Source organism: Triturus cristatus, chromosome 12 (genome assembly GCF_964204655.1).
Source record: "Triturus cristatus chromosome 12, aTriCri1.1, whole genome shotgun sequence".
NCBI classification, from domain to species: Eukaryota; Metazoa; Chordata; class Amphibia; order Caudata; family Salamandridae; genus Triturus; species Triturus cristatus.
Window position 1 is genome coordinate 49,828,939 of NC_140595.1, and position 27,872 is coordinate 49,856,810.

The 27,872-nt window shown below is 45.9% G+C and overlaps 1 protein-coding gene across 2 annotated transcripts in view; it reads left to right on the forward strand.

Moving 5' to 3' along the window:
* The window catches only part of DAPK3 (death associated protein kinase 3), a 40,781-nt gene extending 14,765 nt beyond the window's left edge, over positions 1-26,016 (forward strand). For both annotated transcript variants that reach the window (XM_085638444.1, XM_085638443.1), the window contains exons 2-9: positions 7,942-8,065; positions 12,926-13,286; positions 15,022-15,151; positions 15,251-15,299; positions 17,433-17,459; positions 18,937-19,089; positions 19,511-19,556; positions 19,673-26,016. In XM_085638444.1, the coding sequence (XP_085494570.1) occupies positions 8,004-8,065; positions 12,926-13,286; positions 15,022-15,151; positions 15,251-15,299; positions 17,433-17,459; positions 18,937-19,089; positions 19,511-19,556; positions 19,673-20,215 (1,371 nt within the window). In that variant the 5' untranslated portion in view covers positions 7,942-8,003 and the 3' untranslated portion in view covers positions 20,216-26,016. The remainder of the gene's footprint in view (positions 1-7,941; positions 8,066-12,925; positions 13,287-15,021; positions 15,152-15,250; positions 15,300-17,432; positions 17,460-18,936; positions 19,090-19,510; positions 19,557-19,672) is intronic.
* Positions 26,017-27,872: the final 1,856 nt, after the last annotated feature.

Genomic DNA, 27,872 nt, shown 5'->3' on the forward strand with positions numbered 1-27,872 from the left:
AATTCTTAATGTATTTCTGAATCCCCACAACATTAGGGTGGTATGTGAGTAGTCTGTGATTCAACTGCTACCCCCTGGGGGGGGGGCGTGCCCCGAGGTAGTCTCAATGAAAGGGTGAGAGGAGAGTGGTCCGATACCGCCACCACTCCTATCTTGGCTGCTACTGTCGCCCAGGACATGCGGGAGGAAGTTAGAAAAAAAGTCTCAATGGGCATAGAACTGGTGTACTGCAGAAAAAAAGGTATATTCCATAGCGGAGTGATTGCGCAGGCGCCTTATATATCCACCAACCCCACCGCCTTCAACCAGTTCTGCATGGAGATCGAGAACGCCCACAAGAAAGTGTGTCGCAAGCAGGATGGCCACCCCCGCCTGTTTCCCTCACATGGAGGAAAAATATTGACGATTGAACCACCTTTACCTAAAGCGCTTCCAGTCTGTGCGTAACAGGTGCGTTTCTTGCAGTAAGCATATGTTGCATTGGCCTCCATGAGAAATGTAAGCAATGCCAGCCGCTTCACCGGGGCATTAAGGCCTCGAACATTGAGGCTCAATCTCTTAAGAAGGTAGTTGTGCATGTCTACAGTACATGTAGCTAAGCTAGCCTGTGGGCAGATAGCCGACCTCCCCCCAGAGGAGAGAGCAGAGGAGTGCAGCGGAGAAGGCATACTGATGTAGGAAGAAAGGGACTGTCGAGCAGATAAAGAAAAAGAAGCCCTTCGGAACAGGGTTATAAGTATAGTCCCCTGAGGGTGCCGCTGAGGAATTGTCAGGGCTCCCCGCAGACTCCAACTGGGAGGAGGTCAACCATACTCAAGCCCCACCCACCCAAGGAGCACCCCCCCACCCCACAGAGGTACAATGTAGCAAAAAGGAGAGCTAACCTGGAACGGGGAGATCATGTGCCCGAGATCGCACAGCGCAACTCCCATAGAGTGCACTGCTGCATCCTCAACATAAAACAATGCGGGGTCAAAGGGACAACACCGTTTCGTATCTCCATAGTATGCGGCAGGGGCCCTCTCTGTAGGCGGGACGGGGAGAGAAGGGGAAACCCAGAAAGATAGAATAATAACAAGTAAATCAACAATACAAAAATTATCCCATAGCTGGGAAAAATGTCACCAGGTAAGGTGGGTCCGTCATCCTGGCTTCCAGCCATCTCAATGTCTCAGGCACGAGGTACAAGCAGGGGCCCCGCCAGGCAAGGCCACCACAAACATAGACTCCCAGCCTCCTATCCCAGTGAAATGGTGTGAAAGTCGCAGGCCAAACCCCAGTATGGGTCTATGGGCCCACAGCCTCCAACACTTCCTCACGTAACTGGAGCTGGCGCAGGAGCGCCTCCCTCTCTTTATGGCTTATGAAATCCAATGGCTTCGTCAGGAGTTTCTTCCCTGTCTGTCGCTGACGTCTCGATCTGCTCCGTGCCTGTGCTACCGGTCTCTGCTGCATGCCACCGGTCTCGCCGTTAGAGGCCATGTCGGAACCCAGTATGGACAACGCCTTCTCCAGCGTGCGGACCACGTGTGTTTCTTGGTTCCATATGAAGGTCAGCCAAAAGGGGTGGCCCCACTTATAGTAAACACCCTTCTCCCAAAGAAAGGTTGTGGCTGGCCGCAAGGCCATTTTGTCTTTGGAGGGTAAGTAGAGAAAGGTCTTGGTAGATTCCAACCTGCATCCCTTCGAAGGATGTAGCAACATGTCTTGCGTCACCGCCATGGTCATCCCTTTTGTGTGTAGGAGTGGAGACTGGTGATAATGTCCTGCGGCCGTCCTGGCCCAGTGACTGGGCGTCCAGCGCTGTGAGTGCGATCTAGAGGGATAGCTTTATCTCGTGTGCCACCAGCTTGCAGAACTGCACCACTAAGTCCTCCAGTCTGCCCACGTCCTCCTGAATTGGAACCCCCTTGATACGGATGTTTGAGTGTCTGGACCTGTTTCCGGATCCTCCCGACGGTAACACAGCTCCTCGTTCCTGTCCCTCAGCAGCTCGCGCGCATGGTCTTGGAGTTCCTTCTCTCTACTCTCCCCTGTTCTCTACAGGGCATCTTCCCGGTCCCCTAGCTCAGATAGATCAGTTTTGAGAGTTCTAATGTCCTTGGCTACCTCCTGCCGCAGGGCCCCGAAGTCATCCATCAAGGAACCAAGCAGCTGCTCCAGAAAATAGCGAGTGACCAGTTCCTCCGTGCTGGCTGCATCCGCAGCTGGGGTCACGTCACTGGAATAAGTTCTTGGCGGGGAGTCCGAGTGCACTTCATTTTTCTTGGCGCTAGATATTCTTAGGAGATTCTTTATGGAGGCTTCCTTCTTAACATGGCCTGGAGCCATTCTGGGGGATCCCAAGAAACTGGGAGCTGCCGGTAGCACCTTGCCTAGGCCCTCACTGCACACAACTGGACCAAAGGCGTCTGGTGCTGGATGCCCGCAGAGTCAGCCAGGCCTGGGGGAAAGCACTAATCCTGCGTACTTCAAGCCTCTGTGAGGACCTCCGCAAACATGCGCACCATGCAGAAAGTTCTTGGGGCCCTTTAATCGACCCTCGCTCCAGTTCACACCCTCCCAACAACTCGGGTGGAGAGCACTTCTCCCATGCAATTCAGGCCTCTGGGGCAGCCTCAGTAACTCACCGCAGCAGCCGGCACCATCACACACCAGACCAAGCCTCCTCTCTCCTGGGCTGGCCCGCTGCTGCCTACCAGTCCGGGCCCACCAGTCCAGGTCTCGTAGACGGGTGCGGGAGGCTCAGCAGGCCCCTACGAGCACCGCACTTCTCTGTTTGCCTCCCCTGGCGTCACCAGGGGGCTTTGCGCTCCATCTATGTCCCTCACTGTTGTGGAGGACTGACCTCCCTGCTCAGGTGCGGGCTAGGCCTCTGGGATGGCTTCAAGAGTAAACTGCAGCGGCTGATATTTCACTGGGGCTCCCTGCCCCCACCACACTGCGGGATAAGCCTCTCCGGTGGCCCTGGAGCGAACTCTCCTCAACCCACCAGTCTGGGCCTCAGTCTGGTGCGGGAGACACTTCAAGCCCCAGCGAGTGCCGTCCACCTTCGCTTTCCTCCACTCGCAGCACCGGGGTTTTGTGCTCCATCCGCGCCCCCTTGCCATGTCAGGGGTCCTCCAAGCCTGCGCCTGTCTGGCCTTCACAGCCGTTCCGGCCACCACCTTCCCCCGCTGGCCGGGCTGTGAGCCACCATCTTGTGCTCACGTCGCAGGTGCAGAGGCGATCCTCTCCAAGGCCCCCTGTCACAGCAATTGCACCCCCAGAAGGCACCCTCGCTAGCCAGCCTGCATCGCGGCTCCCGTCGGGGCAGCAGCAGCACCGGGGAAGTTGGATTTACAGTATATAAGGGCCTCGCCCGGTGGAGCTCAAGGCTCGAGCTACTACGCCGCTGCCATCTTGGCATGCCCATATGTGCCTGCAACTTTAGTGGCCATTTTAATTGAAAATATGCTGTATGTAAATGACATTGTGCTACCACATGATGCTTTAGCTACCTTTAAAAAAAATTGCCAGCCTCATGTCTAGTAAAAGCTAGGCGGGTTGCGAACGTTAGTCCACCTATGAAGTGGGCCCTGGTTCTGAAACGTTTGCGAAGCACTGTTGTACAGTATTGTTAACACTATGCCTTGCAGAAAGCTGCCGCTGTTGGGCCCAACCCATAAATATAAAGGCGTGCTAATGGGGGTGAAGAATGAATGACACTCATTTGGGAGAAAGAATGGTAGCTAATTTGTAGCAGGAGGGATAAGGGGTGCTACTGTGTGGAAGGAGGATTACAGAACACTAGTCTGTAAGAAAGAATATGGAGCACTGATTTGTGTGAAGAGGAAAGATGGACCCCGAGCAGTGTCACAGGAAGGAAGGGCATGGTCATTCGCACAAAGGAATGAAGGGATCCAGTTTTTGAGGAGATGGAAGGGGAATCGATAATCTTTGGGAAATTAGAACGAGGAAAACTAATCTTCGTGAACATGGGGCAGTAACCTTTGAGGAGGTGCAATGACGTGCACTAATCTTGGGGGAGGTAGAATGAGACAAAGTTACCTATGAGGAGCACTAATCTTTTAGGAGGTGGAATGAGTGGCAGTTGCCGTTGAGGACGTAGAATGAGAAGCACTACTGATCGTGGAGGTGGAATGAGGAGCAGGATTTTTCGAGGAGGTGGAATAAGGAGCACTGGTCTTTGGGAAGCTTGAATGAGGAGCAGTTACCATGGAGGTGGAATGAGGAGCACTAGTCTTTGGGGAGGTGGAATGAGGAGCAGTTACCATGGAGGTGGAATGAGGAGCAGTTACCATGGAGCTGGAATGAGGAGCACTAGTCTTTGGGGAGGTGGAATTAGGAGCAGTTACCATGGAGGTGGAATGAGGAGCACTAGTCTTTAGGAAGGTGGAATGAGGAGCAGTTACCTTGGAGGTGGAATGAGGAGCAGTTACCTTGGAGGTGGAATGAGGAGCAGTTACCTTGGAGGTGGAATGAGGAGCACTAGTCTTTGTGGAGGTGGAATGAGGAGCAGTTACTATGGAGGTGGAATGAGGAGCACTAGTCTTTGTGGAGGTGGAATGAGGAACAGTTACTCTGGAGGTGGAATGAGGAGCACTAGTCTTTGTGGAGGTGGAATGAGGAGCAGTTACTATGGAGGTGGAATGAGGAGCACTAGTCTTTAGGAAGGTGGAATGAGGAGCAGTTACCTTGGAGGTGGAATGAGGAGCACTAGTCTATGGGGAGGTGCAATGAGGAGCAGTTACCTTGGAGCTGGAATCAGGAGTACTAGTCTATGGGGGGGTGGAATGAGGAGCAGTTACCTTGGAGGTGGAATGAGGAGCACTACTCTATGGGGAGGTGGAATGGGGAGCAGTTACCTTGGAGGTGGAATGAGGAGCAGTTACCTTGGAGGTGGAATGAGGAGCACTAGTCTATGGGGAGGTGCAATGAGGAGCAGTTACCTTGGAGGTGGAATGAGGAGCAGTTACCTTGGAGGTGGAATGAGGAGCACTAGTCTTTGTGGAGGTGGAATGAGGAGCAGTTACTATGGAGGTGGAATGAGGAGCACTAGTCTTTGTGGAGGTGGAATGAGGAACAGTTACTCTGGAGGTGGAATGAGGAGCACTAGTCTTTGTGGAGGTGGAATGAGGAGCAGTTACTATGGAGGTGGAATGAGGAGCACTAGTCTATGGGGAGGTGCAATGAGGAGCAGTTACCTTGGAGCTGGAATCAGGAGTACTAGTCTATGGGGAGGTGGAATGAGGAGCACTAGTCTTTGGGGAGGTGGAATAAGGAGCAGTTACCTTGGAGCTGGAATGAGGAGCAGTTACCATGGAGGGAGAATGAGGAGCAGTTACCTTGGAGGTGGAATGAGGAGCAGTTACCTTGGAGGTGGAATGAGGAGCACTAGTCTTTGGGGAGGTGGAATAAGGAGCAGTTACCTTGGAGGTGGAATGAGGAGCACTAGTCTATGGGGAGGTGGAATGAGGAGAAGTTACCTTGGAGCTGGAATGAGAAGTACTAGTCTATGGGGAGGTGGAATGAGGAGCAGTTACCTTGGAGGTGAAATGAGGAGCAGTTACCTTGGAGGTGGAATGAGGAGCACTAGTCTTTGGGGAGGTGGAATGAGGAGCAGTTACCTTGGAGGTGGAATGAGGAGCACTAGTCTTTGGGGAGGTGGAATGAGGAGCAGTTACCTTGGAGATGGAATGAGGAGCAGTTACCTTGGAGGGAGAATGAGGAGCAGTTACCATGGAGGTGGAATGAGGAGCACTAGTCTTTGGAAAGTCTGTGGGAAGCTGGAAGAAACACACTCCTCTTTGATTCTATGGGGCCGTGGAATGAGGAGCGCTATTCTTTAAAGTGGCAGAATCAGGGGTACTGATCTTTGAGGCAGATGAATGAAATGCTGATACTTTGAGAGGTAGAATGAAAGGCACTACTCTGTAAAGGTGGAAGGAGAAGCAGTAGTCTTTCGTGAGGTAGGATGAGTAGTAAACTTTTAGGGAGTGAAATGGGTGTCAATAATCCAAGAAGCGCTGGCGTGAAGGACACTGTGCTTTGTAGCGATGGATTGGGGCTATATTATTTGGCGAATTGGAATGAGGGGACGTACGTAATCTTTGGGGAGTTGGATTTAGAGGTGTCAGTCCTTTTGGAGAAGGAATATGGCTCTAGGAATGAAGTACACTAATTTAGGAAGAGGATTAAATGGCATTAATTTGGGAGGTGTAATGAAGGACACCAATATAAATGAGAAGGAATGAAGGGGCATTGATGTAGGAAGCCCATTGAAGCGCAGTGATCTATGCTAAAAGGAATGTTGAGCTCTTTTAAGTGAGGAAGAACGAGGTGCGCTTGTGTGGCAGAGGATGGAGAAGGCTCATCTTTGAGAAGGGCTGAGTGCCACCAAACAGCAGGTAGGACGGGGTGGCAGAGACCTTGATCTGTCTGGAGACATAAGGCACAGTAAAGTCTCTAAGGAGAAATGAGGGCACGGTTTTGTGAGGAGAAAGAATGACGGGCGGTAATGTGTGAGGAGGAGAAATGAGGCACGGTGCTCTGGATCGAGGTTGAGTAATTGGAGAACCAATCATTAGGGAGCCGGAAGGATAGCTTATTCCCCAGAAGGAGGTGGAAGAATTGGGGACACTGGTCTGAGAGGAATGATGGGGCACCAATGGGTGAGGAGGAGGAACATGGGGCACTCATTTGAGGGGAGGAAGAATGAGGTGCGCCAATCTGTAAGGTGGCAAAATGCAATGCACCAATCCGTCAAGTGACAGAAAAGGTCCTTCACCCATCAACTGACTGCATGAGGAGCTCCATTCGTTAAGTGATGAAATGAGGTGCACCAGTCTGTCAAGTAATAGAATGATGAGCACCAATCTGTCAGGTGGCAGAATTTGTTATACCAATCCATTAAATGACAGAATGAGGTGCTCGAATCATCACCTGACGGAATGAGGTGCACCAGTCGGCAAGTGCCGGAATGAGGTGCACCAGTCGGCAAGTGCCGGAATGAGGGGCACCAGTCGGCAAGTGCCGGAATGAGGGGCACCAGTCGCCAAGTGCCGGAATGAGATGCACCAGTCGCCAAGTGGCGAAATGAGGGGAGAGGATGTAGCCTTATGGCTAAAGCAATCGACCTCGGACCTGGGGAACCGGGTTCGAGTCTCGGCAACGACGCTCAGCATCTTGCGATTCTGGACAAATCACTAAATCTCCCCGTGCCTAACAAAAATTAATGTGTTCATCTGTAACGAAACTGGTGCTCATGTAAAGCACTCCGATACCTGATGTCTCGGGTCTAGTTCGCGCTTTATAAAATAAAAATAAAAAAAGGTGGTTAAACAGTTGCCAAGTGGGGGAATGAGGTGCACCAGTCGCCAAGTGGCGGAATGAGGTGCACCAGTCGCCAAGTGGTGGAATAAGGTGCACCAGTCGCCAAGTGGCGGAATGAGGTGCACCAGTCGCCAAGTGGCGGAATGAGGTGCACCAGTCGCCAAGTGGCGGAATGAGGTGCACCAGTCGCCAAGTGGCGGAATGAGGTGCACCAGTCGCCAAGTGGCGGAATGAGGTGCACCAGTCGCCAAGTGGCGGAATGAGGTGCACCAGTCGCCAAGTGGCGGAATGAGGTGCACCAGTCGCCAAGTGGCGGAATGAGGTGCACCAGTCGCCAAGTGGCGTAATGAGGTGCACCAGTCGCCAAGTGGCGGAATGAGGTGCACCAGTCGCCAAGTGGCGGAATGAGGTGCACCAGTCGCCAAGTGGCGGAATGAGGTGCACCAGTCGCCCCGTGGCGGAATGCGGTGCACAGGTTGGCAGGTGACTGTATGCGCTGCACCAGTCTGTCAAGCGTTGCAATAAGGTGCTCTAATCTGCCAGCCCTCTCTGAAAGCGCCTTATTCTGAGGTGTCTGATTTGTTTTCACATTCTTTTTCTTTCCAGGGTGATTTTTGACAGCGGGAGCCAGAAGCCAGTGCCCACCTCTTGTGGGGCCGGTTGAAACCATGACGACCTTCAAGCAGGATAACGTGGAGGCGCACTATGACATGCGGGAGGAGCTGGGCAGGTGAGTGCCGGGTGCCACTGGGGCATGCTGGAATATTCGGTGATGGACATTTAATGGCATCAGACGGGGTCAAGGTTCGTTACAGAGCTCCAAGCTTTGCAGTGTCATGCATGAGCAGCTCATCCAGTCGTCCGTTTTGCATTCTAGGACTTGTACTTCTGTTTAGCCCGTTTCAAAATCATGACTACAAATCCCAGAATGCAAAGTAAAAGCCTGGACTGGATGAAGCCTGCAGGTTGACCACCTCATTCCTGGTGATCGCTGACTCTGCCTGTAGTCTTGTAGTTTTCAACCTTCAAATCACTGATGTCAGGTGTGTTTGATTAATTACCTGAGTGGAAGCAAACGAAAACCACAACACCCAGAATGCATTGTGTTATCATACAAGTCCAGGACTAGAAGCAGCGTCAATATTGACCTAGAAGACAGCTGGTGACCCTACGAGAGCTGGTTACCCTACTCGCGAAGAATGGACGTAGGAAACTTGTGAGCTTGGCATTATTATGTTCCATTGCCCCCCTACCTACCCAGTCCTGGCCAGTGACAGTCAGGCAGCACTGTTCCTTCGTGCTGTGTGTTTGGGGCAGAGGCCTGCCGGCTGGCTCCGAGCTATGCAGCTTCCAGTCAGCCAGCCTCGTGTGGTGAGCCAGACCCGTGCATTTCCTGCCTCGGAGCCGAGGCGGTGATGTCAGCCCAGAAGAATGTAAACTCAGCACCGCCAGACGGCTGTGGGCTGGGCCCTGCCAGACATGGGAGAGCTCTCTTCTCAGCAGCCCTGCGGGCCGGGCTACCTCCTTACTGGGCCCGAACCAGTCGCTCCCCTTTAGAATCTTGTGACAGAACCCCGAATGCCTGCCCCATGGATTCCTCTTCCACCCCTCCCCACACCCCCTCTGTGTGTCAGAAAAAACCTGCGAAATCTCCCCCCTGTGTGATCAGCCCTCCTGTGGTACAAGAGTGAACAAGATGCGTTTCCCTCGCCTAACCGGCTTGGGCACCTTTCTGAGACCATCTGCCCGGGTTCCTGGTTTATTGTGCCTGTTGCTGCTTGTTTTTTTACTATTTATTTAATTGTGCATATTTATGTAGCGTGGACGTTCCCGAAAGGTGCTAGAGCGCTTTACAGGAGAAATATTTAGTTACATGGCAGTTACAGATGGCTTAAAATAGACTATACAGCTGTAAGTAATTACAAAGGCTGAAAGTACCATAAAGTCGAGCATTATATAAAACAGAATGCACTGAAACTGTAAACAGGTTGAGGGGGTCCACAGAATGTACATGGGTATATATGGCCGCAAACGGGCCGAGGTAGTATACAGCCATAAAAAGGTTAAAGTGGTATTGTGGTCTGTGCCAAGAGTTGATTACAATGTTGTAGCTAAAATACTGTGGCAGAGAGGGGTTTCAAGTGTGTTTTGAAAGTCGTCAGCGAGGTAGTATTACGCAAATTTGGTGGTAGCGAATTCCTGAGAAGGATTGTGTAATCAGTCATTCCCTTTTAGCGAATTCGCAAGAAGGATTGTGCAATCAGTCATTCCCTTTTAGCGAATTCCAGAGAAGGATTGTGCAATCAGTCATTCCCTTTTAGCGAATTCCTGAGAAGGATTGTGCAATCAGTCATTCCCTTTTAGCGAATGCCCGAGAAGGATTGTGCAATCAGTCATTCCCTTTTAGCGAATTCCCGAGAAGGATTGTGCAATCAGTCGTTCCCTTTTAGCGAATGCCAGAGAAGGATTGTGCAATCATTCATTCCCTTTTAGCGAATTCCCGAGAAGGATTGTGCAATCAGTCATTCCCTTTTAGCGAATGCCAGGGAAGGATTCTGCAATCAGTCATTCTCTTTTAGCGAATTCCCAAGAAGGATTGTGCAATCAGTCATTCCCTTTTAGCGAATGCCAGAGAAGGATTGTGCAATCAGTCATTCTCTTTTAGCGAATGCCAGGGAAGGATTGTGCAATCAGTCATTCCCTTTTAGCGAATTCCCGAGAAGGATTGTGCAATCAGTCATTCTCTTTTAGCGAATGCCAGGGAAGGATTGTGCAATCAGTCATTCCCTTTTAGCGAATGCCCGAGAAGGATTGTGCAATCAGTCATTCCCTTTTCAAGGACAGGGGTTCGAGGAGCATTGCTGCGGAGTTTCGCAATGGTCTGGAGCTGCCTCATAGCTTGAGTTTCTCCGCCAGGTAGCGGGAGTGGATGTGACCTGGGCTTTATGGGTGATGCAGGCAGTAGCCAACCTAATAACTGCTAACCTCTCTTGCCCGCACATCATTCCAGTAGTTCCCTCTAAACGCCTGGGTCATGAGGCCTTGGCAGGAGCAGAGCAGTGCCAGAATCCAACCCAGGGGTGTCATCAAGGGTTAGAGGGCATGTATTTTTACTTCTGCTACTGTCAGCGTCCACGAGGGAGCAGGACATGTGGGGAGAGGTGGGCTGGTGAAGGCAATGGAGTAAAGATGCAGAGGTAGTCCTTAGGAGGCGACAGTGAGGGAAGTCTACACAGTACTGTAGCCGGCCCTGGTACAAGGAAAGCAGTGGGTCCCTGACTGCTGTTTGAATGATAAAATACAGCATTAATCAATGTTCAGTATGCCCTGGTGCCACTGCACATACTGCACCAGTGGAAGCCGCCTCCCTGAGTGTAAGAATGACAAGGAGTAAATACACTGTGGCACGCAGGGGAGTGCAGCACAAAGGTGAGGATGATGGGGGAGCATGCTCCTACTAGACAATATTCCTAAAGGAGTCCCTGCATCGCTTTCCGACGCACGAGCCCCCCTACCGCTGCAGTGTGGGTCTCCAAGCGCTTTTCTGTGGTTTTTAGTTGACTCTTTATAGTTGTCCATCTAGAATTAATCCGAGGGTACTTTCACTCTGTGATTGTGTTTTTAGGCCTCGCTGAGTCAGCGCGCATGCGCTGCTCGGAGAGACATTTTGTAGATGAGTTTTCAAAGTGCTGTTGGCTGACCTAGCACTTGCGTTCACGCGCGCATCCGGCCACCAGCAGTCTTTCACTGGTCATTAGAACCGTGATGACTTTCACTTTCGCAAAAGTAAAGAAATAGAAAAAACATCTATTTCTTTACTTTTGCTATAATCGCGGCACCCAGTGTTCAAAGTAAAGCGCCGGTGCCGCGATGCTTGTTCTCGCGCACGCGGCCAATGCTTGTTTGTTTTTGTTTCTGCCAATGCTGAACAACATCATCATTTTGCATTGAAAGAACCATAGAAAAGTGACTTTGCCAATGCCTGTTTGCACCTTGGACTGCAGTCGGTGCGCAGGGCCTTCTGGAATCAGTTTTACAGGGGAAACTTTGGGGTACTGCTACTCAGAGTAATATTTGTCCATCTCCAGACTGGGTCCGATATTACGCATGCGCCTTTTGTCGTTTTAGATGCGTGCTACATTGCACCTCCAAGCACCTGAGGTCTAGACCCACCCTGCGCCCACTGAGCACAGACCTGCACTTTAGTGTTGAGGACAGAGCACTAATAGCGCCTTCCTCCTCAGAGGCATGTTTCCCGCCCAACGGGTCCCGAGCCTCATTTGCGCCTGCCGCTTGGTTTTGGGGTCTGCGGGTGGGGGCGCATGCTCAGTAGTCCCTCGGGAGGGCGGTTTAGCGATGATTCCTTCATTATTTTCACGGGCTGTTCCGGGTTCCCAGCAGGGAAGACCGGTTTGTAGCCCCCGAAGTTGATGCGACGTCGCTTTGAGGCAGACATTTTAATCTTTCGATTACGCCAACTTTTCGCAGCCCAGTGAGTGAATCCGAGTGATGGCGTCTTACGACAAAAATTCAGCAAGCAAAATATCATACAGGAAAGTTACTGGCGTGATTTTCATGTGAAACAATAGTTCATGATTGCTTGATGGCAAAAATATGTATTTGTGTTTTTTATTTTGCCGTTTTATATGGAGTGCATGCTTAGGAAAGGCACTAGAGCTCTTTACGGATTGGAAAGTGAGTTTTACATGTCAAGTTGTTTAAGAATATTACCTTACAGCTCAAGCTAGGAGTCGGAAATGTACAGAATATCTCAACGGGTGTGTGCAAAAAAAACCAAGCATTGGCATGGCCAATAGGTCTCGCCTTTGGGACCTTATAAGTGTTTAGCCATGCAACAGTTGATGTTGTTGCACCAAGGATATTGTGCTGCATAGCTAAATACTTATAAGGTCCCAAAAGCGAGGCCAATTAGCTATGCCAATGCTTGTCTTAATTGTATCTAAAGCCTTCTTTGTAATACAGCGCCACGGCTTCATGTGGTACTATGAATTGTATTTTTATGAACGCATTGTTCAGTTTTCCTTTAATAGCTTGTTCTGTAAGGAGTTTGTCACCAGCGAGCCAAGCGGGTTAATTGCTTGAAAACGAGCATTGCTCTGGAAAAAAGGAGCTGTCTTAACTTTTTAATCAAGAGAGTGTTCTCTCTGCGCCTCCTCTCCTGTCGCTCTTTGGGGTTGTGGGATTGGCCTAAAAGAAGAAGGTACAATGTCACCAGAGTTAACGTCAGCTACTCGTGATTTTTAAGCTGACGACACCATGCATGCTTGGCCATGAATACCAACGTCTATAATACAAAAATAACAAAACTACAACTTCCAGATTCCCAAGTGGTGTTGGCTGCAAGCCCAGTGCTGATGAAATGTTAAACATCTTTGGACACTACTTTCTATTTGCCTTGTACCTGTATACTTTATTTGAGGGGCGTTTTGTAGGGCTATGGAAGTGTTCTTTAAAAAAAAAAAAAAAAACAGCAACATTTCTCTGTTTTTTTTGTACCAAATGTTTGTATTTTGTTTTCTTACTTACAATTGCAAGTTTTGAATTTTGTGCTGTCATACTTTTCCAATAGCGGCCAATTCGCCATTGTGCGGAAATGCTACGAAAAGAGGACCGACCGTGAGTTTGCAGCTAAGTTCATCAAGAAGCGCCGCCTGTCTTCCAGCCGGCGTGGTGTGAGTCGCGAGGAGATTGAGCGGGAAGTGAGCATCCTAAAGGAGATCCAGCACCCAAACATCATCACTCTTCACGACATCTTTGAGAACAAGACCGACGTGATCCTCATCCTGGAGCTGGTGTCCGGCGGCGAGCTCTTCGACTTCCTGGCAGAGAAGGAGTCCCTGACGGAGGAGGAGGCGACGCAGTTTCTGAAACAGATCTTGGATGGCGTTCAGTATCTGCACTCAAAGCGTATCGCCCACTTCGACCTCAAGGTGATCTCGGCGGTTTCAGGAAGGCATGATGAAAATATGAAGCGATCTACTCTGAAGCTCTGAGCGTTTAGGCTTAAATATATAAAAGTATATCTACTAGAAAGAATGCTCTCGCTCTTCTAACTACACCAATCCAAAACATCTGAGATATCCTTTAAGTAGTTGTTATGGCCATACCGTGGCATCCGAAAGCATCTTGTCAATCCATGCTTGGCATCCTTGGCTCCCTGTTCCAAATGTATCCACCATGCCATGCTCCACATCCCTGTCTTATAAAGTATTTGTCCCTACTTAACCCCCCTGCCTTGTTGGGTGGGATGCAGTTTCATACATTTCATTGAATGCCACAGGCCTTTACATTGCAACACTTATCTCATGGTGGGCATATGACAACTGTAAACATGTCCTTTTAACCTTTTCCAGTACCAACCATTGTCCCTTCCTCGTGCACTGGTTATGGACATTTTCCATTGTAAACATTTCGCTGTCCTCACTGGTGGGAGAAATGGATTAAATTCCTTTGTGTGTACCTTTGTGCCAATCTCTTTATAGTAGAAATTAGGAGCACAATAACCAACTCCAGGACATCCCTGGCTCCCGTACTCCGGGGTGTAGGTTGACTCTGATGCATGCTTCGATAGCTTCTGAACCTCATATAAGAACATGCCTGTACAGTATACTTCATTGCCAATTATGCTTTGTTTTTTGGGGGAAAAAGCATGCCTTCTAAGCAAACAATTCATCTGTAGATAGTATCATTCTTTAACATCAAGAAGGGTAGGTGTTTATTGAAATAATCACAGTATTTTTATTAGTTGACCATTCAGCCCAAGCAGTTTTATTGAATGAATCAACAAACTACAGCTTTATTGTGATGTAAATAATATTTAGTCCTGATGACGACCCTCGAACAAACCGCCCCAATGGTCGAATCGTCAACTTTGCCAAGCTAAATAGTCAAGAGCTATTAACCAATGAATGATCACAAAATAAGAAATAACCAAATCACAGATTTGTTTTGGTAGGAACTACACCTCCTCACTTGCATGTCTCTGTTGCTCTGTGTGCCTAATCATTGTACACCTCCCAGCATAACAATTTGAAACCGTGTTTATATTCATCAAATCAAAGAATCGAAGGGCACTAGTTTGAATATCTGTATTTTGTTGATTAATTGTGTGCTACAGCTTGTTGATAACTAATGCAAATAATGTGATTGTTTCAATGCAAACAAACCTTTCTGGAGGTTAAGGAATAAGACTATTCTAGACGAGCCATTGATTTTATTAATTTGTGCATACCTGGATTCATCTCTGGTAACGTTCGAGGCCCTGTTTATCTTGCATTGTAAAAATAAAAGAAAGGGTTGATTTTCAAAGTAAACATATATATGCCCTCCTGCAGAGCAAGTCTATGTGTAAATGACACTTAGTTTCCAATTGCTGATCATGTAAGGATCTTCAGCTGGGCACTGTTTGGAACATTTATGAAAAGTTTTGAATGTGAAGGTTTGTTCAGAGGTGACGAGGGGAATTTAGACTAGTTTTGTTTTAAATTAGTAATGCTGCTGGAGGCTAAGACATAATGTGCATGCTTCCAAACATTATTCCACCTTCATTTACTGAGTTCAAAAGTCACTTTTTCTGGGAATACAAAGGGGAAGAATTGTCCATGAGGAGCTGAAGTATATTGACTAACAGTAATAACTTTCATGCTAATTTCTGTTCCCCCAAAGCCTGAGAACATCATGCTTCTGGATAAGAACGTGCCCAGCCCACGTATTAAACTCATCGATTTTGGCATCGCCCACAGGATAGAAGCAGGCAACGAGTTCAAAAATATCTTTGGGACCCCGGAGTTTGTGGGTGAGCAATTAACAAGAATGTCTTAACTTTGAGAAGCAGGTTTTGAAATCTGTCTGGATGAAACGGACTCATTATTCTGTTCTTTTTGACTCCCCAAAGCTCCAGAAATTGTGAACTACGAGCCACTTGGACTAGAGGCAGACATGTGGTGAGTTCAACATTGGCACGCTGCGACAATGTCTGTTTTATGCCCTCCACGTCGAGAAATACTTCCCGCATTGATCAGCAGTGCAAACACTTTGATCAGCAGTGCAAACACTTTGATCAGCAGTGCAAACACTTTGATCAGCAGTGCAAACACTTTGGGACATCACTGCAGGGCCAAAGAGCTGATTACACATTAGAATAGCATTCAGTGCAACTAGTAATACTCATTGGATGACAGTTTTACCAGATCGTTAATTGAAGCAACTAGCTCATCCCAAAGAAATAAGTTGTCCACAAAAATTCATCTTCTTGCCTTCGTGCAAAGTTGCCAGGTAGCCTTGTTGGAAGGTCTGCACCAAGAGAAGTAATTCTTGTGAAAAAGTGAGGGAGAAGGTGAGCAAGGAACATGTAAAGTGTGGCTGCTCCAAGGCTGATCAGAAAAGGTCTATTCTTTATTTAATTGAACTTTTAATACTTTTTTTTACTACTGGTTTGATTTGAAAGCAGCGTTACCAGTAGACCACATCTTCTTGAGGAAGCTCTGAAACAGTCAGCCAGCTGTCTGGCCAGCTCCTACATTTACTCAAGGAAAGCAAAGTTATTTTGAGAGAGACACACCATGAAGAAATTGGGAATCACTAGCAGAGATTGGAAAACCAGATGCTACGGTGATGGACAGTGAGTTAGTGACTAGCCAAAGTGATGAGGACGAAGTGTACGAGAATGTTTAAATAAGGAGGGGTTTCAGTAAGTGGTGCTTGTTAAGTTGTGGGCATGAATTGAAAGTGGGAAGTTTAGGGCATGAATGGAGGTGGGAAGTTGTGGGCACAGATTGTAAGTGACAAGTGAAGGCCATGAATTGGAAGTCCTGGATGTGAGTGGGAAGTACTGGAAATGGGCTGAGAGCGGGAGGTGTTGAATGGTGGTGAGTAGGAAGTTGTGGGTGTGAGTGGGAACCTGTGGCCATAAATTTCATTGGTAGTAACTTGCATGCACATTTAGTGGAATTATTAGCATTAGTTGTGTATGGGTATTTGTGTGTAAGTGGCACGTGATGGAAAATGAGTGGTGAGTGGGGAACTGTTGGAAGGAACGGTGGGAGCGATGTAGGCATGGGCAGTGAGCGCAAGTTGTGGACCTGAGGATTGAGTGGGACTCTGGGACAGAGCGGTGAATGGAAGCATAGGCATACAGAGCAAGTGGGAAGCAACTGGTGTGATTGCTAACTAGGACGCTAAGGGTCTGTATGGCAAGTTGGAAGATGTGGGTAGGATTGGTTCGTGTGGTGAGTCGGAAGATGCGGACATGATTGGTGAGTGGGAAATTATTGATGTGATTGGAAAGTTGGGTTAAGATCCATCCAACATGGAAGATGTGTCGCAGTGTGTATATGCGGTAATCAAGTGGGAACCGCTCCGCATATCCTCTGCAATGGGAGGAGCTCCTATATTTCCTAGGATGCAGAGTCTGGGTATGTTTCAGTGAAGGCATGTGTACATGTCTGTGTGTTTTATTTTTAATTTTTCTTACTGTGAGGTGTCTTTTGGGGGGTGTTTTTGCATTACCTGTTTAGAGGGAGCATTTTGTCTGAATGGAAGAGAGAGAGATATGTCTTGAAATTGATTTGAGCAAATTAAATACATTTGTTTGGCACTATTGATACCCCAAGGTGCCCTGATTTCTGAAGTTCTTGTCTCCCTTGGATATTCCCTCTGGTCCCCCCTAATACTGTGTGCTCGACACCAGCATCTTCTTGGTCAGGACTTTTAGCCTTTGCACTTCACCACTTTATATCTCCTTTAACCTCAGAACCTTGATCCCCTGTGATGCCCACTAATCTATATTATTATGGATATTGTATTAAGCGCATAGCTACCCCTGATGTTTTCCCAGAGCTGGGTAGCAGGAAGGGCAGCCTAGATACACATCTATACCTACTTCATTTTTAGTTTCTCTGTTGGGATGCATACGTCCTGGTGTGCCCTCGTGAGTCTGTTATTGTGCCTTAATGAAGAGTCTTGTTTGTGACATTCTGTACACATATAGCTGTATCTTACAGTCTATTTGTTCCCCGCCACAATGAAAATGTGTGCAGTCTATAAAAATTACTAACACCCCCTTCCTTTCTTTGTAGGAGCATTGGTGTTATCACATACATTCTGTAAGTATCCTTTATTTCGTTTCTTTCTTTTGTGTTTTTTGGATTTGACCTTCAATATATGATCCACTTATTTCCACATGTTTACCTTTCTGTATTGCATACATAATGGATATGTTTCTGCTAAGAAGCTGACTGTCTTTGGATCCCTTCGTGGCGGTTGGCACATCAGGCAGAGGTTGACATATACAGTGGAGTCAATCAGCACAACAAAAAGTGATTAATGGAAATGCTTTCCCTAAGCCTTCTTTAAGTGGGAATATACCTGTATAGCGTTTGACGTAATCACTATAGCCTATCAGCATCGTATCGAAGTTGACCAGCCATATGCAAATCATCCTCGACGCCACTGTAAAAGAGCAGTGCAGCAGACTTACTAGTCCGTGTTTCCTCTGCATGGCAACATAGGCAATGCCTGCAGTTGAGTTGTGCCAAATCTAGATGTAGGTGCATCCCCTTGTTTAAACTTTTAATGTCTGAGGTGTGGTAAAATAAGTTGTTTTTCTCTTTAATGTCATCCAGTTGGCGAGTGTTGCTACCGCCCAAACCTCCATCGAACAGCAAAACAGTTTAATGTCAATATAGCCTGGATGCCATTATCCTATTGAAAAGGTATTCCCACAGAGGCCCGAGTCTGGCAAAGAGTGAAATCTGATCTTGCATGAAACCTGAGTTTGAGTCACTTCTAAGGAAGTTTGGTGATGAAGTGGATCGAAACAAAACCTTTTACACCGACAAGTGCTCCCATATTGGCTATATGGGCTTAGAAGGAACGGGTATTGCCCTCTTGTTTATCCGCACATCTGAGACAGAGTATCTAGATATTGTGTTTTTACACTACAATTTCCTGTATGTTTATATTATTGCAGTTTTAGAACATATTTAACCAATGTGCTGTGCAAAGGCGACAGGAGATGAAGTAGGAGAAACATGCAAGAGAGGTGTTTTTAATAAAGGTCAAAACGTGTTAAAAGGGGGTGACCAATGCATGCTTGAGACTTGAAAGGTGCAGAATTTTGGAGCATTACAGAAAGCGTTCAACATTATGATGCACACATTTAATAACCATGTATGAAGATGAATGGATTTCAAAAGCAGTGACAAAATGAAGAAAAGGTCAAACGTATTGTGTTTTCCATATAGGCTCCTGTTTTGCTCTTTTCTTGCGTTCTCTCCCTTGCTCTGTCTGTCTTTAGCTCTATTTCTCTACCCCCAGACACACAAGCCTTCTCTCTTGATTTTTTTGTTTTTATTTCTTCTCCATTCTCTTGTTGTTTATCTGTCACACGCTTTGTTTTTGCTTTTTATTCTCCAACTCTTTCAAGTTATTTTTCTTCCACTCACTATTTTCCCCGTATGTTTTGGCAGTGACCTCAATATAGTGTTTAAACCGGAGCGCCCCATAAAGAGAGGCTCAGCCTGTTTGTAAACGAGCATCAGTGTCTGGAATAACAAGGCGGTGTCCTATTTTATTGCACAGATTGAGTGGCGCTTCTCCGTTTCTTGGTGAAACAAAGCAGGAAACTCTGACCAACATCTCAGGAGTGAATTATGACTTTGACGAGGAGTATTTCAGCAACACGAGTGAGCTTGCCAAAGACTTCATCCGTCGGCTGCTGGTGAAAGACCCCAAGTGTGTATAATATCATATATTGTAGTTGACTGGGTTTGTGTGACTGACCATTCGCCTCTTGCATAACTTAAATTCCAACCCAAGCACCATTCTGTTCAGAGGATTAGTGCCTGCCCCTGACATACCCGGCTAAAATTCCCAGACAGGTCTCCAAAAGTTATTTGTATCAAAGAGCCGCCTATACCCCTACAATCTCAATCACAAAGAAGTCAGTCAGTATGGGCGATTTCATGATTCAGCCTCCTTAAAAAAAGCCCATGTGGGACATGGGTGGCATTAATGCAAGAGGGTAGAGGACTGATCGTGCAAGGTTCCAGTATCAATGTAAAGGCTTTAAAATGGTTGGTGATGGCCTTGTTCTAGGCCTGGCTGTATTTTGTCCTGAGTCAGCAAAATAACTACCGTTAATTTCTCTTCTTAGGAAAAGGATGACCATAGACCAAAGCCTTGAGCACCCTTGGATCAAGGTACAGTTGAATTGTGCTATTTTCTGTCCTTCCATTATATTGAGATTTATTTTGCATGTCTTTTCTTTGCTTGGTTTGCCCTCAGTCTGAGATGGCTCTCTTTGATTCCATTTCAGGTTATCAAGAGGAGGAATGTCCGAAATGAGGATAACGGCAAGCGGCCAGAGCGACGGCGCCTGAAAACCACCCGTCTGAAGGAGTATACTATTAAGTCCCACTCCAGCATGCCACCGAACAACACCTACATTAACTTCGAACGATTTTCGAAGGTGATGGAGGAGATCGGAGCAGCTGAGGAGAGCCTGAAGGAGCTGGAGAAGAACAAGCGTTCCTTCCGTGAGGATATCGAGGCTCTGCTGTCGATCTATGAGGAAAAGGAGTCCTGGTACAAGGAGGAGAACGACAGTATCAGCCAGGATCTCTGCCAAATCCGACAAGAGCTGCAAAAGACGGAGTTGCTGAAGAAGCAAACTCAGGAGGAGGTGAAGACCACGATGTTGGCAGCCAATGGGCTGAAGAGGCGCTTTGGGAGGTTAGAAAACCGTTATGAAGCTCTTGCCAAACAAGTGGCTTCCGAGATGAAGTTTGTGGAGGAACTCGTAAGAACCATCGAACAGGAAAAACTGCTTTCTCTGGAAGGCGGTTCGGGCATGCGATAACATTTTGTGTCAGAGGAACACTTTTGCGTGGTTTCTCACCTTGAAAAGGGGAATGTGGTGATGGGTGCTAGTCCTTCCACGTGCATCAGTATAATAGCAGGTCATGGGTTGTAGGTGCTCAGTCATGTGTTCATTCTGTGAAACCTACATTATCTGACTGATGCTGTTGAACTGAAGTCTTATGCTCAAATAGTGAGGAAAGTCATGCCATATATGGGTTTAAAATGTTATATCACTCACTTATGTGTATTATTACTTGGGGGGGGGCTTGATCTGAAAAAGTATTCTACCTAGAGGCTTGAGATACATCCCTTCCAGTTTAATGTATGGTTGGGAGTGTAGCAGATTCTAGTATTAAGCTTTTCTTTCATAAAAGGAATATTTCAGTTGAGTTAAAATGTTCCTTAGTGTAGCACTGCTTTGTGACTCGCGTCTTTTGAGGCCTGCGTTTGCTCTTCAGGAAGGTAAAGCTGGCTGGATTTTCAGGTTGAACTGCCTTCGGGAAGTCCATTTATCTTGGATTTACGTTTGTAATACCTCTTCAGATATGGAGCGCTATGTGATGAGGGAATGCTGGTGGTGTATAGAATAAAGAGATATTTGCTGGGTCGAAGAGTGAGATGAAGAGAGCAGCTTTACAAAGAGAGAAAATAAAAAAATGCGGGTTAGTGTGGACAGTTGCTCCAAGGGCAAAGGTTTTGTATAGAAAATAGACACAGGCCATCTAAGGTTGGAACGTCTGTAGCAGGAGTATTGTTGAGTATGATGTGGACAGGTGCCACAAGACCAAATGCATGTTTAAGAAAAGAACATGCAACCGGTTAATGTTTGTTTACGTGAAACAACCGAGTGAGGTTGGTTATTTAGTTGACTGTATACCAGAAAGACTCAATGGTCCATCACTACCAGTATCGGTGCAAGACGAGCTGTTCGTTTCTTTGCTGCCCGGACTGGCCTTGCCACTTTCAGTTAGTGGCTGGTCGAGAGCTAAGCTGTAGCTTTGTCCTATTCTGAGGAGATGACTCTTTCGGGATAATCTGGCAAGAGTGCTGCCCACAACAAGGGTTACTGGCCAAGTTCCATCTACAGCTTGCCTTGTAATCCCTTGCATCCTGGATACTGAAGACACTTCGCTTGTTAGTTTGCTTAGAATTATTTGCTGAGAGTTGTATGATTTTGTGTGGTACACATTGGGTATTAGACTTCTCTGATACTTTCTCTTTTCCCCCTTTTTTGAGCTGAACTGTAATTCTGTTGCTGGCTGATAAGCTTTTCATTCCCTGCAGTGCTCACAGGAGAGCGTCTTTCTAGCCCATCACGTTTCTCTGAATTGGGCAAATGTATTGAAATGTTTCCTTACAACAGTGCAGAACATATTGACCAATCATCATCGCTTTCTATTCCCATATTTACATGTCATTCTGTTTTTAGAAGAGCCAATCTTTCAACCTGCTGAGGACAAGGTTTCTGTTCACCTTTTCCACTTGCTGGGAGTTTACAGGACAAATTGTGGAGTCCATCCCATTTCAGTGATTCAGACATGCTACATTCCATAGACCTCCACCCGCTTGTATGTGCAGCACTCCATTCCAGTGTGTCTATTCACAGTATGTGCAACATTCCATTCCCAGGTCTGTGCCCCCCCCACCTATGTGGAACATTCCATTTTGGAGGAATCTTTTTCCTCACATTTTGAAACGTCCATTTTTGAAGGTCCACCTCCCACAGGTGTGGTACCTTCTTTGTGCAGATCCCTCCTCCCTAGAGCACGTTATCTTTCTCTTTTATTGAGCTGCAAAATATTCAGTCAACCGTTTCTGTACAAATGCGGAACACGTCACTAGGGTTTCTGTTCTCGTATTTAGATGATTGTTTCTTTGAAGGTCTCATTCAGACGGGAAGACGAACCTTCCTAAGAAAAGGCCTTTGCATAAACTAGTAATCGTCACTGCTGATGAGTATCTTACCTTCTGATTGCCACATCTCTATTTGTGCAGAACTGAATCCACAAATCCCAACTAAAGACTCTGTTCCATGTTATTTTACATTCCGAATCGGGGGCCTTTCTTTACCCTGCAGCTAGTCTTTTAATGCTCGCTGGGATCTTTTTTCAATTTTGATAGTTTTCGACAACTCTTCTGAAGTGTTCTTTACAAAGATGGCTGAATGCTGCAGTGTAGATGATCTGACAATGCAGACAGCATGCTGGTGTGAGTGATAAGCAAAGTGACCTACACGTTCACATCTAGATTTCCATCTGTGGTCTTCCAGATTTGTCTTGTTCATTTCCCTGGTGTCTGTAGCCCTCTTCTCTAACCACTTGTTAATGCTGAAGGATGGAAATTGTGGAATACTCTGAAGATCTTTTTAGTTAATCTGCAACTGCGTTCCGAGGATAATGATGTGTCATCCCGACTTAGGTCACTTCTTGATATAATATGAATCCGTCGCGGAGTTGTAAGTTGTCTTTATGTTATACCATTTCTAGCTTATTCCTTGCATGACTCTTCTTGCTTCTCTTGACCTAGATCATATTATGATCTACTTGGCAAAGCTCCCTGATCGCTCCGGGCTAATTAAGTGGTTTCTACTAGACTTTTCAACGGTTCCTTGGTGTAACATAGCTCTTTTATTTTGCTGCTTCCTGTATTTTATGGCTTTTACCAATGTTACCAGCCACTCACTTGTCTGCTGCACACAAGCGTTTACACTTGTATTATTATTCTCTGGTATGAAGACTTTTCTTGTGTGATCCGTGATCATTCCAAGATGTTAAGTCGGTTTCAGCAGCTCCTTGTGCTCACTCTCTGGTGACAAAGTATCTTGTGTCAGTATTGCACAACTCCTATTCGTCAAATCGGGACACTCAATTGTGTTTTATGTTTGTCTTGGTATGCGAGCCTCCGTGTGCCAATGTCAAGGCTCAGGTCATGGTGTGAAGTCACCATGTTCTGTGTGTGCACATTTGGATAAAGCTACCTATACCAATGTTTGCATAATTTTTTTTAAGTGAACCTAACACTTGTTAGTGGCCTTTCTCACGCCACTTTAAACTTTTCAAACTGTTACTTTGTTACTCATTGTTGGCCATGTATGGCCGTTAATTATTGTTTGCACTGGGATTTTTTGTGTCCTCCAATGTAGAATGGAAAACCCAGTGGAACATATCAATTGTAGTATAAAAAATTGATAGAAAACAAAATAATAGATACCTGTTTCTGAGAACTCAACTAATTGAAAATCCATTTGTTGGAAAAAGGAATTGTTAGAATTATTTCATAAATAATATAACCGCCACAGTACAGTTAAAAATGATAACGTACTTAAAAAATCTATGTTATTATTTTTGTTTAAACAGTGTGGAACTTGTGGCGAATCACTGTTGGGCAACATCGTTTAAATATTAAATAGGAGAAAGCAGGCAAGAAGGGAAAAGGCAGTGAGACAGGGTGACGGAGGTTACAGGGAGGAATGAATATACAGTAAGGGAGCAAAAAGGTGGGAAGAAAAAAGGTGCGTGGGGAAAGGGGGGTTGAAGATTTGTTGAAAACAGGTCATAAGGGATATTGGTGCATTTTCTCCGCCCCCAAAAAAGGAAGAGGAGGTAGAAGGAAGGCGGAAAGTTGAAGGGGGAAAAAAAAAGTGAAAGGGAGTTTAGTATTTTGGAGATGTAGTAAGGGAAGGTGGTGAAGGGAAACATAATCAGCGTAAACCACATAGCAAAAAAACAATTAAGCCCTATTTTCAAGATGAATGGCATTTACACCTTGAAAAGGCACAGCGTGTAAACGGCGATTGATTTCTACCACATGGTAAATGCCAGTTATATGAAACAGTTGAGATTAAATGGATTCTCAGAAATGGTACTCAATGAATTTGTTTTTCTATGAAATGGCGTGTGCTGCCACCAGCAATTCAAGGCTGCCACATAGGGCATCACAGGCTAACGACTGCTGTAATACTGCTATGATCAGATATGTTCTGGAAAGGGTATAGAAAAATTTCCTGTGAACTAGGGCTCAAAAAACCCACACAGTGACACTCTCTTGGTGAGAAGTCCGTACATGTGCAGATCAGATCAAATCTCCCCATATCAGTGTTGATACTCAGTCAATTGGAATCAAGCCATGGTGGTATACGGTATGAACTCGTTGTATGCCAGTGTTTACACTCTTGTTGTGTTACTATTCATGCCCCCTTTCCTGTTGTAATGCCACATTGTCTTAGGGTTAACACATATCCCTTGGTGTGAAATCCCCATTTGCTTTTGTTAACATTCATACTCTGGATGTGATATCACACAATACTAGTGTTTAGGTGAACTTGATGTGAAGTCACCATTTGCTGATGGTAATATGCTGATAGTACCCTGGTACTCTGTGCCACCTGCCAACATTTGTAGCAAGGTCTTGGTTTAAAGACAACATTTGCCAACGTTAAGTATGTCTCGGTGGTGGCAGAGGGACGTTACTCTACCTTTTTGGCAGTGTGAGATCACCGGATGTAGTGCACGCTAGTACATCGGTGTGATGTCTCCTTGTATCTCTGTACTTACTTATGCTGTGAGGTAAAGCCACTATGTCAGTATTCTTACATTTGTTGTGGTCACGTCAGTAAGTGCCAGAGCTTACACTAATTCCTAGGAGTAAGGTCGTTCTTTGCAAGTGTTTATGGCCCTTCCTGACACAGTAACTGTTCCAGTGTTGCATTCCTCTTCATGAAGTTAGGGTATGCCTGTGTTTATGATCATTCCATGATATGAAGCTTCCATGTGCCAATGTGTATACCCACTCCCCCTGGTTTAAAATCACTGCTTGCCAATGTGTACACCCACTCCATTGTATAAATCTGATTTGTGCCAATTTTCTTTTTATATTTTTGTAATGATTTAATTATTGTCTTAAGTCCTGACTTACTCTGCCTTAATTTCTTGTGTTACTTGAAAGGAAAATAGCTAAATCAGGGGAAGCCTCTTCTGCGAGCAATTTTTTGCAGGCGTTGTAAATAGCCAAACTCCTTTCTTAGTTCTACTTTTTCGTATTATCTTCGGTAAACTATAGAACCCGAGCACTCTGGTATACACACCATGTCTATTTATTAGCCATCTCTATCTGTAGAATGGTTTATGCTTCAGGATTTCTGTTGTAGCAGGGTTAGGCATAGAGGTGGAAGTGGTGGAGGATGTATTGTCTAGAGTATTTACGAGTTGACTACATGCGTCGCACAATCCCAATGCCCCTCATGTATTACCTCTTCTCATAGGCTCCTTGCCCTCCTAAGTAGGGTAAAAATGCAAGAAGCGTCTTCGCCTTCCATGGAAGATGGCTGGGTGGGAAACAGGGCCCCACAGTAGATCTGGTGCAGATCTTTAGTAGCCTTGTATTGAATTAGTAGCCGCTTGTGCCATTATCTGGGGCTTCTAGTACCGGCCAGTCTGTGGCGCATAGAATAGCCACCACCCCATTGCACGCTAAAGATGCTGGTGCTGCACGCCTTGGCATGGGGCAGGCAACATGCCTTGGCATGAGGTCGACTGGTGCTCCACGTGTCGCCACTGGACTGCAATCAAGCTTATGCATGCAAAGGAGGCTGATACTGTACGTGTTCGTTGGACAGCCACCATGCTTTAGCATGCGAGGCATGCTAGTGCTCCACTCGTGGACACCGGCATGAGATCCATTTTAAGTTGTACTTGGGCTTGACCCGTTAAAGCAGTTTTAAGCATTTTTTTACTTATATTTATGGGATATTGTATTTTATGTACTGTTATAAAATCTAAAAATAAAATGAAGTCGAAATTATTCCCTGTTGCATGTTTTTTGTGTGAGGAGGGTGGGGGGGTAGAGGGAGTGATTGACATAAAAAATGTCTGTTTTTATTTCTCCATCAATGCTCCCAAGCTCTAATCTTTTTTACATACACATTTCTATTATTTGCATGAATCAGGAAGACCAAAGAAGAATATATTTAGCATGTCTAAATCAACAGGTCCTCAGAACATCCAATAATTTCAGGACTAAGACGCCTACTAGTCCGATTCCTGAACTCGTGGTCACAAAGCCTTCTGAAATCCTGGCCATCTGTGCCCTCTCTTACATGTTCTCATCCTTTAAATATATTTCTCTGCAGAAACTTTAGAAAGGGTGGCTTCCACTACCACTGTGTACCTGACAATCTTACAGCAAGTCAAACTGTTTAAAACATCTGGAATAGTGAGTGCTATAGGAGTGCCAGAGCGAGAGCAATTTCAGAGCAGGAGAACCGCAGTGGGCGCAAAGAGAGCGTGTCAGCTCAGCAGCATCCTGTAGTTTCTCGCCAAAAGGTAATAGGTATGTGCATCCTTTGAGCTTTGTGTCTAAAAGTAGCAGCCAGTGGTTCTGTAGATTTTTTTCACTTTACTTTTGACAGCTCTAGCAGTAAGGTCCTGCAACCCTACACCAAATGATCTTTCCCGACCATTCGAACCCGGTCCTTTTCTGGGGAGACCCCGGCACGTCTGCTGTAATGATGGTAATTTTCAAATAAACAAGACGCCGTCAAAAAGCTGCTACTAAAAGTGGCTCTTTCAGGCACACACGGGGAACAGGACCTATTGGAACGCGCACCTACTAAATCGACTCCTTCGTAGAGGTGCCTCTACATCAGGGGCACTACTTCAGTGTTACATCTGCTGAGATCGGCCACTATTAACGCTGTTGCTATAGTGAAAAAGTAAGAAAGATGTGTTCAAGGGTAAGCATTTGTATTGTGAAGTCCATTTAAATAATTCAAGTTAGGTTCATTTAGTTTTTATTTCAAGATTACTTATTAAAATTAATGTATTTTAATTTAAGCAGATGGTTAGGATTAGCATTACTGTTCTGTCTGGTTCCTTTATTACAAATTAAAATATATTATCATCATTCAAGTTTCTCTTAGGCTATTTTATTTTAATTGAGGGTTCGGGCAAGCATTAGCCTTAGTTTAATGTAATGTAATTTATTTTAATTTGAGGTTTGCATTTGTGTTTCAGTAAGACTACCTATTTATTTTAAAGTGATTTTGTTAATTTTAATACACTCGATTAAAGTTTGGTTCGGGTTAGCGTTAGCCATATGTAACGGTTACCAATTTAATATATGTAATGTATTAGAATTTTAATCACATGAACTTGGTTTTGGAGATTATGGTTCACATTAGGGCTATTCTAAAGTTACTTAACTAATTACATTTACTTACATTCAATGTTGTTTAGTGTAATATATTTTTAATTGGGGTGACAATTGTGGTTAGGTTAAGGTTACTAAGTACTTTTATGTAAAATTAGCGTAAGGAGGTCAGTTTAAGGGTTTGATTTAATGTTTGAGTCGATGTCGTGACTAATTAGATTGTACACTTCCCTTGTAGAAGTAGTTTTAGTCGTTGTCCCTGGGGTTGAAAAGTGACATATTGCTATCTTTGATGACCACCACAAATGTGCTACCTGGTGTTAACTGAGCTGTACCCTGGCCATGCCCTACAGCCCCCTTTTGTGATGAACCAACTCCTTGGCAATTTTATTCACAGCTTGCAATTGTAACAGGTTAGAACTCCCTGTGTCCTTTTTAAATCATATTTTTGGAAACACCGTTGCATTAATTTGAATGTGTAGGGTAAAATCCCTATTACATGTAAAGCA